This window comes from Tenrec ecaudatus, chromosome 16 (genome assembly GCF_050624435.1).
Source record: "Tenrec ecaudatus isolate mTenEca1 chromosome 16, mTenEca1.hap1, whole genome shotgun sequence".
In the NCBI taxonomy this organism is placed as follows: domain Eukaryota; kingdom Metazoa; phylum Chordata; class Mammalia; order Afrosoricida; family Tenrecidae; genus Tenrec; species Tenrec ecaudatus.
Window position 1 is genome coordinate 24556554 of NC_134545.1, and position 14520 is coordinate 24571073.

The following is a 14520-nucleotide window of genomic DNA, read 5'->3' on the forward strand; positions in this document are numbered from 1 at the left end:
GACCTTCGGGGAGCAGGGCACCCTAAGGTTTGAGAAGTGCCCACTTCCTTCTCTCCGGGTGGTTTAGGGGAATGCCCCATTTCCAGGTGGCAAAAACTGTCCAAGGCAGCTGCTGCTAATTCTGAGGTCACTACTCCGTAGGGTCCCCAGGCAGGTGGCCTGGTTAATTGAGGGGCAGGAAAGGATGGGGACAGGGTCAGGGGCTCAAGGGTTATCAGAAGCCCTCTGACCATCAACCTCCACCCCTCAGTTCCGGAAGAACCTTCAGGACCTACTGCCCACTCTGCCCAAAGCTGATGATTACTTTCTCCTGCGCTGGCTCCGAGGTGAGGCTGGAGTCGGGGCGAGGGGGGGGGAGGGAAGGAAAGGGGGGACTTGGGAGGCAATAGCGCGGTAGAGTGATAAATAAAAGTTAAGATGTTGATCAACTCTGAAAAGAAGTCAGTCACTCAGGGAAACAGAACCCCTCCGACCTTCAGTTTCTTTGTCTGCCAAAAGGGTTTGTCGCGCATGTTACAGGAGAGGGAGCAGTAGGTGATCACAGCAGTAGGGTCAAGGTGCAGTTCGGGGTCACACCAGGAAAGCTTTGGGGATGACTGACTGACCAGGTCTTAAATCAGATGGTGCTGAGTACTGTGTATTTGCCTTTGCACCTCTCTGTCGTTCAAGGTCTAGTGAAGTATAACACTGTCAGGGATAGGGTGATCATCATATACCGACAAGGAAGACCAGGTGCGACGGCTATTATTCAGATGTGCGCACTAACCAAGTGGACAGGTGCGTACCAAGTTCTGCAGGAGGAAATCGATAGAGCATGCAACCAAGATGCATCGGTCATTTCTGGGAATGTTGACAACAAAGTGGCTGGGAGCTTTGACCTTGATGAGAGAGATGATGCCGGAGATCACAGGATCGAATTTAGGAAAGCCAACCACTTACTTATTGCAAGTATCTTTTTTTTCCCAACAACCTAAGTGGCAATTCGATATGTGTACCTCACTAGATGGATTGCAGAGGAATCAAATTGACTAGGTATATGGAAAGAGACGATAGGGAAGCCCAGCACCATCGGTCAGACCAAGGCCGGGGCAGCTGCAGAAAAGACCATCAATTGCTCAGATGCAAGTTCATGCTGAAGTTGGAAAATAAATGAAAAGGAATCCACCAAGCCAAAGTGCAATTCTGAGTGCCTGCCTCCTGCATTTAGAGCCTTTCTCTAGAAGAGATCTGACACACTGAATACTAAGGACTTAAGACCAGACAAGTTATGGGCTGATGTCAAGAATGTCATACATGAAAAAGCAAAGTAAGAAAGAAAGAGAGACCAAAATGGACATCACAAAGGACTGAGACTTGCTCTTGAAAGTAGACTAGCTCCCGACACAACGGCTGGAGCCAAAGTGGGTGAACAAGTAAATGTGGTGAAGAAAGCTGATGGTGCCCGGCTATCAAAAGAGATAGTGACTGGGGTCTTAAAGGCTTGAAGATAAACAAGCGGCCATCTAGCTCAGAAGCAACAAAGTCCACATGGAAGAACACACCAGCCTGTGTGATCGAGTGGTCCCAAAGGGATCAGTTACCAGGCATCAAAGAACAAAAAATCATATCATTGACTGCACACCTCCATGATAGGATCGCTGAAGACAAATGGGTGCATAAGCAAATGTGGTGAAGAAAGCTGATGGTGCCCGGCTATCAAAAGAGATAGTGTCTGGAGTCTTAAAGGCTTGAAGGTGAACAAGCGGCCATCTAGCTCAGAAGCAAAAAAGCCCACATGGAAGAAGCACACCGGCCAGTGCGATCACGAGGTGCCAAGGGACCAGGTATAAGGCATCATGCAAAAAAAACAAAAAACAACGATATAAGTGTGTGTAGGTATGTGTATATATGTGTATATGTATATATATATATATATATACCATATTAAATGAAGGGGGAAGTGCAGAGTGGAGACCCAAGGCCCAAGTGTCGGCCAATGGAGATCCCCTCATAGAGGCGTTTAGGAGAGGAGATGGGTTAATTAGGGTGCGAGGTAGTACCGATGAAGAACACAGCTTTCCCCCAGATCCTGGATGCTTCCTCCCCCCAACTACCATGATCCGAATTCTACCTTGCAGGCCTGGATAAGACAGAGGCTGTACACTGGTACATATGAGGGCTGGAGGTACAGGGAATCCAGGTGGATGATACCTTCAGGACCAAGGGTGTGAGGGACGATGCTGGGAGAGTGGAGGGTGAGTGGGTTGGAAAGGGGGAACTGATTACAAGGATCCACATGTGACCTCTTCCCTGGGAGAGGGACAGCAGAGAAGGGGGGAAGGGAGACTCTGGATAGGGCAAGATATGACAAAATAACGAGGTATAAATTACCAAGGGCACATGAGGGAGGGGAGAAAAGGGAGGGAGGGGGAAAAAAAAGAGGACCTGATGCAAGGGGCTTAAGTGGAGAGCAAATGCCTAGAGAATGATTGGGGCAGGGAATGTATGGATGTGCTTTATACAATTGATGTATGTATATGTATGGATGGTGATAAGAGTTGTATGAGTCCCTAATAAAATGTAAAAAAAGAAAAGAGGAGAAAAAAATGATTAGGGCAAAGACTGTACAGATGTGCTTTATACAATTGATGTATGTATATGTATGAACTGTGATAAGAATTGTATGAGCCCCTAATAAATTGTTAAAATTAAAAAAAAAAACAAGATGCAAGGCAATGAAAATAGTTAGATAATCTTAAGAGAAAGGAACCAAGGGCCCATGAAAAACTAAAGAGAAGATATGGGAAGTAAAGTATTAAATATAAAAGTAAGGACTGAAGGCTAAATTATATAAAATCAAGAATATTTAAATACCGAAAAAAAAGAAAGTAGACTAGCTAAAGGGAATAGAGAGCATGATTAAATAAAAGAGGTGAGGAGACTTCAAGAGCCACTCAGAAAGACAAAATAAAGTATTATAATGAAACATGCAAAGGCTTGGAGTTAGAAAACAAAAAGGGAACAACACAGTCTTTCTCAAACTGGGAAAAAAAACAAACCGGAAGAAAACAACCAAACCTCAATATAAACTATTGAAGATTCTGTGACAAAATCATGAACGATGCAGGAAGCATCAGAAGAAGATGGAAGGAAGACACAGAGTCACCTTATCAAGCAGACTTGGTCCCACTACTTGAGATCAGGAGCCAGTGGTATGGAAGGGAGACACCCAATCTTTACGGGAGACTTTGTTTCAGAACAAGGCTCCAGGAGTTGACAGAACGTCAATAAAAAGGTTTAACAAATATATGTGATGCTGGAAATCCTCACTAATCTATGTCATAAATTTGGAACCCAACTATCCTGCCAACGGACTGGTAGAGATCCATAGCTGGACTTTGGGCTTCGACTTAAATCTTGCCTCAGTACAAGAATTGTTTGTTAATGTGATATTATAATCTAATAATATAACATGGCATTATATGGTACTCACCTGTCTGACACAGAGACGTAATGGGTGCATAAGCAAATGTGGTGAAGAAAGCTGATAGTGCCCGGCTATCTCTCAAGACATATAGCGTCTGGGGTCTTAAAGGATTGTAGTTAAACAAGCAGCCATCTAGCAGGGAAGCAACAACGTCCACATGGAAGAAGCACACCAGGCTGTGTGATCATGAAGCATTGATGGGAAGAGCTATCAGAAGTTCAAAAGCACACAACCAGATCGATGTGAAGGGGCATGGATGTAGTAGAGACCCAAAACTCACCTGTAAGATAATTGGGCAGCCCCTCTCCGAAGAGCCACATGGAATCGATGCTAAATTCAGGGTGCAGTATGGCGCTGATGAACCACATAACAATCCTCTGGTTCCTAAATATTTCCTCCGCTTACTAGTATGGTTTCTGTTTAACCTCATTAATCATGTTACATTTGTGTATTTAAGATCCTGCGACACAGGAAAGTCAGGATGGAGAATCCGTCAGAAATAGTGACAGGAGTAATGGTTCGGAGGATACTGGATGAGAGGGGGGTGGGGAAGGACAAATGAGGAGCTGATAGCGTTGCCGGTTTGCAGGAGGCGATGGATGACAGTGGAGCCCAGGATTCTTCTGTGGGAACGACATAGGAAACAAGGCTCCGGTGAACTCCCTCTGTCCACACCTGAGGATGGGGCGGGGGTGGGGTGCAGGGCAGAGAGGGTAAGGGGAGAGATGAGGGTAGAAGATCAGAGGCATAAATCTGACATGAACAGTTAAAACTTTGTCAGTTAATCCCCCTTCTGATGCATGTGGGACCTGATCTGGTTTTCAACATTTTCTGTGTGTTTCAACATTTTCTGGGGTGTCTCTCAAAGCTGTCATTGTCATTAGAGGTCACACTCTTGAAGTGTTAGACGCTGTTCTGTTTTGGGGTTTGTTTGTTTTTTTCAGTTCAAGGATCATTTGTTGGCCTTTAGGAGTGTTTTCCAGTCCAGTCTGTTGGGGCACCACGCCCTGGCCCCAAAGTCCACTTTCAGCATTCCCTGGGGACCTTGCCGCTCCATTCCCTTACTATTCTGCTGCACTCCCCCAGTGCTTTGCCTTGGTGTGGTGGGTTCAGATTAGGCACAATTCCCCACACAGTCTCTCTGGTGCTGTCTCCCGCAGGGCCATGGGTCAGTGAGGGGTGTCATGTCTCACAGTGAGGCTGGCCATGTGGTCCTCTCTGTGGACTGGCTGCTCTAATTGGGGTCATTGTCCTCAGCTGTTTTGTTTTTAAGCACATGCAACTCAGGACTGATAGATCTATAGGGACAGCAAGTAAAATAAGGGTTTTGAGGGGCAGAGGTGGGGGGAGTACAGTGGTCGTGGGGGGCGGGGGGGGCAGGTAAAAGGGAGATGATATCAAGGAGTCCAGGAAAAAAAGAAAAGAATGTTTGGAAAGTGATGCGGTAGCAATTGTACAGTACTGCTTGAAGTGACTGAACTATGGAATGATATATCTATGAACTCCCTATTCATAATAAAAATTTAAAAAGAGATCCACGAGGATACCCATTCCAAACAAAGAAGGGCAACGGAATGCAGAGATGACTGAATGCAGAAATCATTAATATCACAAACAAGTAAAGTTTTCCTGAGGATAACTCAGAAATAGTTGCAGCAGTGCATTGACAGGGAGCTTCCAGAAATTTAAACCAGATTCAGAAGAGGATGTCGAATGACAGATAGGGTTGCCATTGTCAGAGGGACTTTGGCTGGAAGCGGAGAACACCAGAAGGTTTCCCTGTGTTTTATTGACTATGGAAAGCCTTGTGGATCCTAACAAATGATGGATGCCTGTGGGGCGAAATGCCAGCCCCCCCATAACTAATCACGGGTTCGATAGGCGCAGTTGTATGGTGTGTGTGTGTGTGTATGTATGTATGTATATATATGTATATATATATATTAACATCATCAAGAGCATGAGAGATTGAAATAATGGGGTCAGACACATTTCATGGTAGCATGCTCACCTCAGCTCCACTTGGTGGTTCACGTGGAGGGAGGGGGAGGGGAAGGAAGACAAGGGGCAAGGGAACCAGGGGAGCAAGGAGAGGAGAGGGGGAACCGACGAGAGGCCAAGGGGGAGCCAGAGAGAGCTCTTTATTGCTAACCCAGGCTTTTATACCTTTGGGGGGCATGCAAGCCCCCTAATTACAGGTAAAGACATACGTCACACGAAAGGGTGTGATAATACAATAATGAGAGGGGGACAATCTAGGGATATACATGTAATAGGAAGAGGAGGGATTGGGGGTATACATGTGACAAGATAGGTGGATCCTAGATTCAGGATGGCAGCCCAACTTTAGATGTCACTGAGCAGGTTTGACCTGTTCTCTGGTCATTATCAGTAGGGTGTAAACCCCACCTACAGGGACCAGGCTAATGGTTACAAACCTTTAGGGAGAAGTAGCCCATTGACCGCCCCCAGGGAGGTAACTTGACAATCATTTACCATTAGCTGCAAGCAGTGTCCTAAGTCTAACATATATTTGGGGGAGACAACTTGGGAGAAATCTTTCTGTTTCCCACAGATGCTATTCCAAGGAATGGTCATTTCTGAATACTTAATTATGCTCATGTGGGAACTGAATGTGGACCAAGAGGCAATCATTTGAATAGATCAAGGCAATCATTTGACTAGACCAAGGGGTGTCGCAGGTTTAAAATCAGGAAAGGTGAAGGTCAGGGTTGTTTCCTTTCACCATGCTTATTCAGTAATCTGCCAAGCTGGGCTGTAAGAAGAGCAGCATCAGGAAGGGAGGAAGCTTCTTACTAACCTGTGATGTGCAGGTGACACACCTTCCTTGCTGACCGTGAAGAGGGATTGAAGCGCTTGCTGACGAAGATCAAAGACGTCAGTGTGGATTACACCTCCACAGGAAGAAAACAAAATGATAACCACTCGATCGATCGATCGATCGTGCAAGCAGAGACATGGAGGCGCAAAGAGCATGGGCAGAAAACTCTAGCCCTAAAGAGAAAGTTCAGCCAAGTTGCCAGATTTAAAAATTCATCACATCCCTTCTGTAAGATCCAATTGTAAAACCAAGATGGAAAACAAGATAGTATTCAAAATAGCAGCCAACTCCACCTCCCCGCCCCCACCCCCAAATACCTAAGAATGTAAATGAGGATCCTCAAAAATCCCTATGACAAAAGTCTGGTAGTCTGTGAAGTGTGTCCGTCAAAAAGTATTGCCCTTCCATACATGCTCAGAGTTATTCCAAACAAAACATGGTCAAACATGTCTCTGTGCTCACGTGGGTGACTGAGACAGTTCTCTGTCATACACGTGTCAGTCTCATCGGGGTGCCTTAAGGGGAAAAAGGGGGTTCGAGCAACATGGTAGCTTCCAAGGGCTCTGTTCTTTTTCAATCCCAAAGGGGTCATCTTGATAGAATTTTCTAGAAGGGCACAAAATGATCACAGGGGCTGGTGAGGAAGAAATGTTAAGAAGACTGAAAACTATATTCGTGAGAAAAACAGCCAGGAAAGTTTCACGGAGAAACTCCCCCACCCCCACCTCCTCCCCCATCAGGAGAGTAGTAAGGGGTGTCCTATGAGAATTCCACTGGGAAATGGTACTCCATCCACCCTACAACCCTGATCTTGCCCCTTCAGGCTTCCTTTTGTTCCCAAAGCTCAAAGAACATTGAAAAGAGCACAGGCTGAGTTCCCCACCACCACCACCATCACCCTATCAGGTGCCCGAAGTGGCGCTTTGGCACAGTGTAAATCCAAGCACCCAGAATCCTTCAGGGTTACCGAGATGGAGACAACACCTGCAGCAGTATGGAGACCTAGAGCAAAAAAACGAGCTGCACTGCCAAGTCTGGAAGCCCCGGCCACATAGAGAGGAGCTAGCAAAAGGCTTGGAAAATTGACCGCAAGGACCCTCCACAATCTTTTGGAGAATGAAGTCTTTGCTTAAACAAACAAACTTGAGATCTCAATGAAGGGCTGGACCACCCCCCACTGTCTCCTCACAAGCTCATCCTAGATTTGGCCTCACACCCGCTTTTGCCTCACCTTGCAGCTCGCAAGTTTGACCTGCAGGAATCAGAGAGCATGCTCCGCCAGGTAAGCGCCCACCTCCGAGGGCACAGCTGGGTTGATGGGATTTCCTCTCTTCTTCCTTGCCTCTCTTTCTACCTCGGACCTGTGTCCCCTCTGCCCCATCCTGTCCCATCCCCGGGTGTGCGGTGTGGGGCTGAGGTGCTCTGTCAGGTTCTCGGGGGCTGTAGGCCCGGCCTCGTGTCCTGGGAGGCCTTTGGGGCAGGCAAGACCTTCAGCTGTAGCTGTGTCTCCACAGCACGTAGAATTCCGGAAGCAACAGGACCTGGACAACATCCTTGAATGGCAGCCCTCAGAGGTAAGCCCCATGAGATGCCGGACTGACGGACGACCACGCTGGCATTTTCCGGCCACCTCTCTCCAGCCTCTGCCCCCTGATGGAGGAGAGGTGTGTCTTCGGAGCTGGGGCAGGGCTCGAGGGGGCACTGGCTTGAGTCAGGGTCTTTTCCGCATCTCAGGTGATCCAGCAGTATGACTCGGGGGGCTTGTGTGGTTTCGACTATGAAGGTTGTCCCGTGTGGTTCGACATCACCGGGGCCCTGGACCCCAAGGGCCTCCTGCTGTCAGCCTCAAAGCAGGAGATGATCCGGAAGCGCATCAAGACCTGTGAGGTGCTTCAGCATGAGTGTGAGCTGCAGACTGAGAAGGTGAGCGCCTGGGGGTGGAGGTGGGGTGTGGCCTGCCAGTCTGCCGACAGGGGACGGCAGGGCCATGGGGTGCGGCCCCTATCCTAGCCCTAGCACTCAGCATCTGCTAACCACAAGGCCATCTACCCAGCAACATGCAGCATGAGTCAAGCGTCACCAAACCACTGTCCCCTTCTGCAGTGGACATTCTGTGAAAGCCCATCTGGCTGGAGGTGCCACTTGGCTTCTGGAAAAGAGGTCTCCTGGTTGCTCCATGGCAAACGTGCAAACACCCAGTGGAAGAGCCGTTGCTTTGGGTGACCCTGGATCCTGAGCATGCCCCTTCGGGGGGCCCTGGCATAACCTGGCACAATGCCAGACCCTGTCAAGTGGAGTCCAAAGCGCCCTGTGTAGTGTGGCGCCTGGCTGGAGGAGCAGAAGCCCTGGTGGCATCGAAGTGCTAACATCAGGGTCCGAGTTTGACCCCGCCAGTTGCTCTGAAAGGAGCCTGGTGGTGTCGGGGGGGTTACACACTGGGCTGCTGACCTCTGCGTCAGCAGTTTGAAGCCACCAGCCACTCTGTGGGAGAAGGGTGAGGCGTTCCGGTCCTATAAACATTAGCAAAATGCTCTTGGGCAAAGGGTGGTCTGACACTGGGCAATGACTGACTGTCACACCAGGCTCAGGTCTGGTGTCTCTGCAGGCCCTGGATGGGTTCCATCTCTTTGGAAACCCTGTGGGCTGCCGGCAGGTGTCTGCATCTCTCTGTTATGGCCTCCCTGTTAGCGCTCTTGTGACCAGTTGATTCACTCTGCCCCCTGCAGCTGGGCAAGAAAATCGAGACAGCGGTGATGGTGTTTGACTTGGAGGGGCTGAGCCTGAAACACCTGTGGAAGCCAGCTGTGGAGGTCTACCAACAGGTAAGATGAGGAGGCGACCTCAGGCAGGTGGGGCAAGAGCTCCTAGACCAATGGGGATCCAGGACCTCCCTGGAGGGCCAAGGACTAGATAGTGAGTCTTGCCCGGGGCCCACCCTCCAAGAAGAGTCATCCAGAGCAGGAAGGCATGATGGACGGTGGGGGCTCTTTTGTGGCAGCCAGCAGCCAGAGATGCAGGGCAAAAGGGTCCTAAACATGACCTCAGTAAGTCTCATCTTCGCCCCACAGTTTTTTGCCATTGTGGAAGCCAATTATCCCGAGACACTGAAGGTTTTAATTGGTGTGCGAGGTGAGTGCGGTGGCCTCCTGGGGCGGGAGGACACGGAAGGCCGGGAAGGGGCAGTGGGTACACCGTGGAGGTCAGGGCTCCTCATACGAGCCATTGGGAAGGCCCATGGGAGATTGTCCCTCTCTCCCGCCCTCCTGCCTGCCTGCCTGCCTTCCTTTTTATTTCTTACGTTGCAATCCTTCACAGACGGACGCTTTGGGGATCTCCAAAATCATGGGCCGGTGTACTATAGCAAAGCCAACTAAGTTAGCCGGTGGGAAATGCGGGCTGTCATTTGTTTGGCACATCTGCTGTGTTCTGGTCAACAGCCCGTTCGTGGTCAATGCTGGTTGGCGGACACTCTGTCTGCAAGGGCCGTAAAGTGTTGATTCCACGCATGCACTCTGGGAACCTGTTCAAATAAAACTGGTTCTGTGACTCCGAGTCTCACTTCATGCATCTATGAAGTGGCCAGGCAGTGGCACTTCCCTCATACCCCAAAACCTCAACTGCCATCGAGTGGCTGCCGACTCCTCGTGGCCCCACAGGACAGGGGAGAACTGCCCTAATGCGCCTCTGAGACTGGAACTATGCCCAGGAGTAGAAAGTCCATCTTTCCCCCAGGAGCTGTTGGCGGGGTCGAACTGCTGACCTGAGCACTCACAGCCAAACTCAAAACCACTGCGTTCTAAGGGAGGGTGAACTGAGACAGCCGCTGGAGAAGAGAGAGCCCAGAACCTTGCCCACAGAAAGCACCCAGTGCGCATGAGCAATTTATGGGAGGACATTTGGTCTGATGCAGATGCTGCCCCCCTCCCCACTTGCACCCCAGAATGTCCAGAGGCAGCCTGGGGACACCTTGACCAAAGCGGCACTCTTGGGGAGTCCACAAATGCTGCTACCAACACCTTTCAGCTAGGCTGGGGAGGTAACTGCAGGGTGAGAGCCAGGCACTGTGCCCACGTGTTATAGGTACCTCTTAACCAACTTCATGTCCATTTGACAGTGAACAATACTGAGACACCCCTCCCCCCACCAAGAGGTCGCGAGCCTGCAAGGGAAGTGGCAGGATCCAAATCTCATGTGCATGACTTTGCGTGGCTGAGTTCTCTCTGGTCAAGTTTCTCAGGGGTGTGTGACATATTCCAGCGCCCAAGCTGTTCCCCGTGGTCTTCAACCTGATCAAGCCGTTCATGAGTGAGGACACTCGCAAGAAGATAGTGATTCTGGGAGGTGAGTGTCTTGGCCTCTGGGCTGTGGCCATCTGCACATCTTCCAGAAAGCAGAGACCAGTGGAAGGGCCCCTGAGATTCCCAGCTCCTTTGGTTCAGTCAGAGACTGGCCCGGGCCTGTCCCCACTTGGCTTCTGCACTCACAGGGGAGACTGCAGGCCACGGCCTGGGTGACTACATAAAGCTTTGGTATTCTCAAAAGTAGGAGCTCCAGGGAACAAGCCGAAGACACAGCAGGCCCCTCTCTGAGCTCATTGCCCCTCCTGCCGGTCTCCCCCCGCAGCCAATTGGAAGCAAGAGTTGCTCGACTACATTGGCGCCGACCAGCTACCTGTGGAGTTTGGGGGGACCATGACTGACCCTGATGGCAACCCCAAGTGCCTGACCAAGGTACAGGGTGCCCAAAGGATGGGGAGAATGGGGAGTGTGGGGATCCAGTGCCTGCTCACACCTTTACCCTCAGATCAACTACGCGGGCGAGGTGCCCAAGAGCTACTACCTGCACAACCAGGTGAAGATGCAATATGAGCATACGGAGTTTGTGGGCCGAGGATCCTCCCTGCAGGTGGAAAACGAGATCTTATCCCCGGGCTGCGTGCTCAGGTAGGGACAGTGACCACTCCACCCCTGGGCACAGCTGGGAGGAGCCCAGGGGCCCAAGCGATGTCCTCATCAGGGCTCTGCCCCGTGCAGGTGGCAGTTTGCATCAGACAATGGGGACATCGGCTTCGGGGTCTTCCTGAAGACCAAGATGGGGGAGCGGCAGCGGGCGGGCGAGATGATTGAGGTGCTGACCAGCCAGCGCTACAACGCTCACATGGTGCCCGAGGACGGGACTCTCACCTGCCTCAAGGCTGGCGTCTGTAAGAGCTCCTTGTTCACTCCGTTTGTTTGCCCACCTCCATCCGGCCGGGAAGACCCTGTCTGCCTCTATTTCTAGTTCTCAGGAAGGGAACTATATAACCCCCCAGGCTCATGGGCACCAGTGGGCTTGGTTCTGGGCCTTGCATCTGGTGAGTGTTTCTGGGTCTGGATACCGGTGTGGAGGGAGAGCCAGGATCTGTCTGGCTGGGCAGGAACTCAGCTCCTAAGAACTCACTCCCTGGACTGGTTGAGAGAGAGAGAGAAGCTTTGTCAAAGGGTCAATGTTTCGATGTCAGCTCTTCCTCTCCGCCCATTATACAGTTCTTTGGGGGTTTTTTTTTCCTTAATCATTTTTGGGGATGCTTGTACCACTCTTATCTCAATCCATACATCCACCCATTGGGTCAAGCACTTTTGCACATATGTTCCCATCATCACCTTCACAATATTTTCTTTTTACTTGAGCCCTTGGGATCAGCTCCTTATTTTTATTTCCCTCCCTCATCAACCCTTGATAAATAATTAGTATTTTTCATAGCTTACATCATGCGCTGTCTTCCTTTGCCCACCCCTCTGTTATTCATCCGCCTGGGGCCGGGTGGGGTTATATGTCGACTACTGTGATCAGTTTCCCTTTCTCTCCCCACCTTCCCATTACCCTCCTGGTATCGCTTCTCTCATTGTTGGTCCTGAGGGGTTTATCTGTCCTGGATTCCCTGTGTTGCCAGCTCTTCTCTGTCCCCGTGTACATGCTCTGATCTAGCCGGATTTGTAAGGTAGAGTTGGGGTCATGATAGTGGGAGGAGGGCACCATTGAAGAACTAGAGGAAAGTTGTATGTTTCATTGGTTCTACACTGCTCATCTCTTCCGGGACTGGCTCATCTCTTCCGGGAGACCCCTCTGTGGGGGGCTGTCTGATTGTCTACCGATGGGCTTTGGGTCTCCCCTTCATTCCCCTGTATCGAGTTATTGGGTCTGTTTCTGGGTTTTCCCATCTGAGACCATGACCGTGAGTGTCTTTGTGGTGGAGGACGTCTCCCAGTCTCCCCGGGTGTATGCCTGGAGGGCCCACTCTCAATGACATGGGGTTCGGTCCCCAAACACCGGCCACACCTTCTCAAAAGAGCCCCCGGGACACTGTGGACGAACCGTTGGGCTGCTAACCACCAAGTTGGTGGTTCAAACCCACCGGCTGCTCCTTTGGAGAAAGAGGAGGCTGTCTGCTCTGTAATGAGTTACAGCCTCAGAAACCTTCCAGAGTGGGGGTGGTCACTCTGGGTCAGAGCAGAGTCCATAGCAGGGGGGGCAGCTTTGAGGACTTGGGAGCTATCACGTGCTGTAAAACGCCTGCACCTGGTTGTGCTGTTCCTTTAAGTAGCATGGGCGTGACCTAAGGAAGGGGATAAGGGTTGGGGCTGGGCAGTGGCCAAGCCATCACCTGGGACAGCCCCCAACCACCCATACCAAGAGCTCAGAGCTAGTCTTCCTGCAGACAGGTCAGCGGCCGGTGCGCTGACCCCTGTCCCTCCCCGCAGATGTCCTGCGCTTTGACAACACATACAGCCTGGTGCACGCCAAGAAGATCAGCTACACCGTGGAGGTTCTGCTCCCGGACAAGGCCTACGCGGAGAAGATCCAGCGCCTGGAGGGCACGGGGGCCAGCCCAGCACAATGAAGACCTTGGCCGCCCCCTGTGCGACCCTTAGCACACACCCCCGTCCCTTCTCCCTTGTGCCCCCATGGTAGGGTGGTCCTGACGGTGGCCGCAGGGAGCTACCACCCACCCATGACCCTCTCAGCACCTGGCCCAGAGGTCCAGCAGGAGGAGGGACAACAGTGGGTGAGGACCGAGATGGACACCTCATCTCCCGTTCCCAGGATTCCGAGAGCCCACATCCTTCCTGGCAGGGTCCAGCCCCCACCTGGTGGCCCTGCTAGGGAATGTGGCTGAGCCTTGGCCTTGCATGGAGCGCAGTGTAGGCCTGAAGAGCAGGGTGGAGCAGGGGTCTGCTGGTGGCAGTTGGGTGGAGAGGCAGGGCCAGGGTGGTCCCTAGTTCCAGCAGAGCATCAAGCCCCACCCACCTTTCCGGGGGTAAATTGGAAACCCAGAGAGGAGACCTGGCAGGGTTGAGCAGGGGGGGGCGGGGGTTGCTCCACCTTATGCAAAGCGGAGTGGGGTCAGGCTGAGCTCCCGTGAGTCCTCGGCAGCCTCCCCACCTGCCCGCAGCTCTGACTCCATGACTGTGTCTTGAGTCCCTGTCTAAGAATGAGGGGCTTGTGGACTTGAACCCTGACCCTTACCCTTCCATCCACCTGCAGCCAATGGCCCTCCTTCAGCACCACCGCACCTGGCTTTCTTGCCCTGCCCTATAAGCAGGGGTTTCCCAAGGCTCTGAGTACTGATAATGCGCACAAATACAGGCCCCTGTGAGGCTGGCCAGGGAGTGTGAAGAGGTCACCAGCGAATCTGAGAGCAGCCCCGGTGGTGGGGTGGTTGCCGTTGGGCTGCTAACCTCGAGGTCAGCAGTTCGACCCCACCAGCTGTTCCAGGGCTTTCTGCTCTCAGAACCCCACAGGGGCAGTGCTACCCTGTCCTGTAGGGTCCCCTTGAGTTGGCAGTTGAGTTTGGTTTTTGAGTGAATCAGAATCTTGAAACCGCCAGGGTCTCTTCCGAGGATGAGCTGGGAGGGCAGGGGCCGGCTCCCAAGCTTGTGGGAGGTATGGCCTCAGAGACCCCTTCCCGACTGCTGGCCCTGACCATAAAAAGGAAATCGCAAGAAAGGGGTGCAGACTCCATCAGTCACTCATCTCATCCAGTTTACTATCTCTCTTCTCCGTCCCTAGGCCCCGGGCACACGGGAGGACACGAGGTCGACCCAGGGCTCGGGAAGGCAGGCGTGACTCTGGGCACAGTGTGGAGGGGGCATGTTCTCCCACATGTGCCCGGTTCTGGGAAAGCACGCAGCAAAGGGAGCTGATGGGCATCAGAAGCCAGGGAGGTGGCGCC

At 51.6% G+C, this 14520-nt stretch overlaps 1 protein-coding gene across 1 annotated transcript; it reads left to right on the top strand.

Annotated features, from left to right (window-relative positions):
* Positions 1–255: 255 nt before the first annotated feature.
* On the top strand, positions 256–13129 carry SEC14L6 (SEC14 like lipid binding 6). Its single transcript, XM_075533822.1, has 10 exons — positions 256–326; positions 7547–7590; positions 7823–7882; positions 8043–8231; positions 9035–9130; positions 9377–9437; positions 10566–10649; positions 10932–11038; positions 11112–11251; positions 13049–13129. The coding sequence occupies exons 2-10, from the start codon at positions 7579–7581 to the stop codon at positions 13062–13064; spliced, it is 765 nt and encodes a 254-aa protein (XP_075389937.1). The 5' UTR covers positions 256–326; positions 7547–7578; the 3' UTR covers positions 13065–13129.
* Positions 13130–14520: the final 1391 nt, after the last annotated feature.

Excerpts from the sequence above, each read along its gene's own strand:
- SEC14L6 (XM_075533822.1), top strand. Across the intron at positions 9,131-9,376 it reads CTGTGGAGGTCTACCAACAG|TTTTTTGCCATTGTGGAAGC; the intron begins GTAAGATGAGGA and ends TTCGCCCCACAG. Across the intron at positions 11,039-11,111 it reads ACCCCAAGTGCCTGACCAAG|ATCAACTACGCGGGCGAGGT; the intron begins GTACAGGGTGCC and ends CTTTACCCTCAG.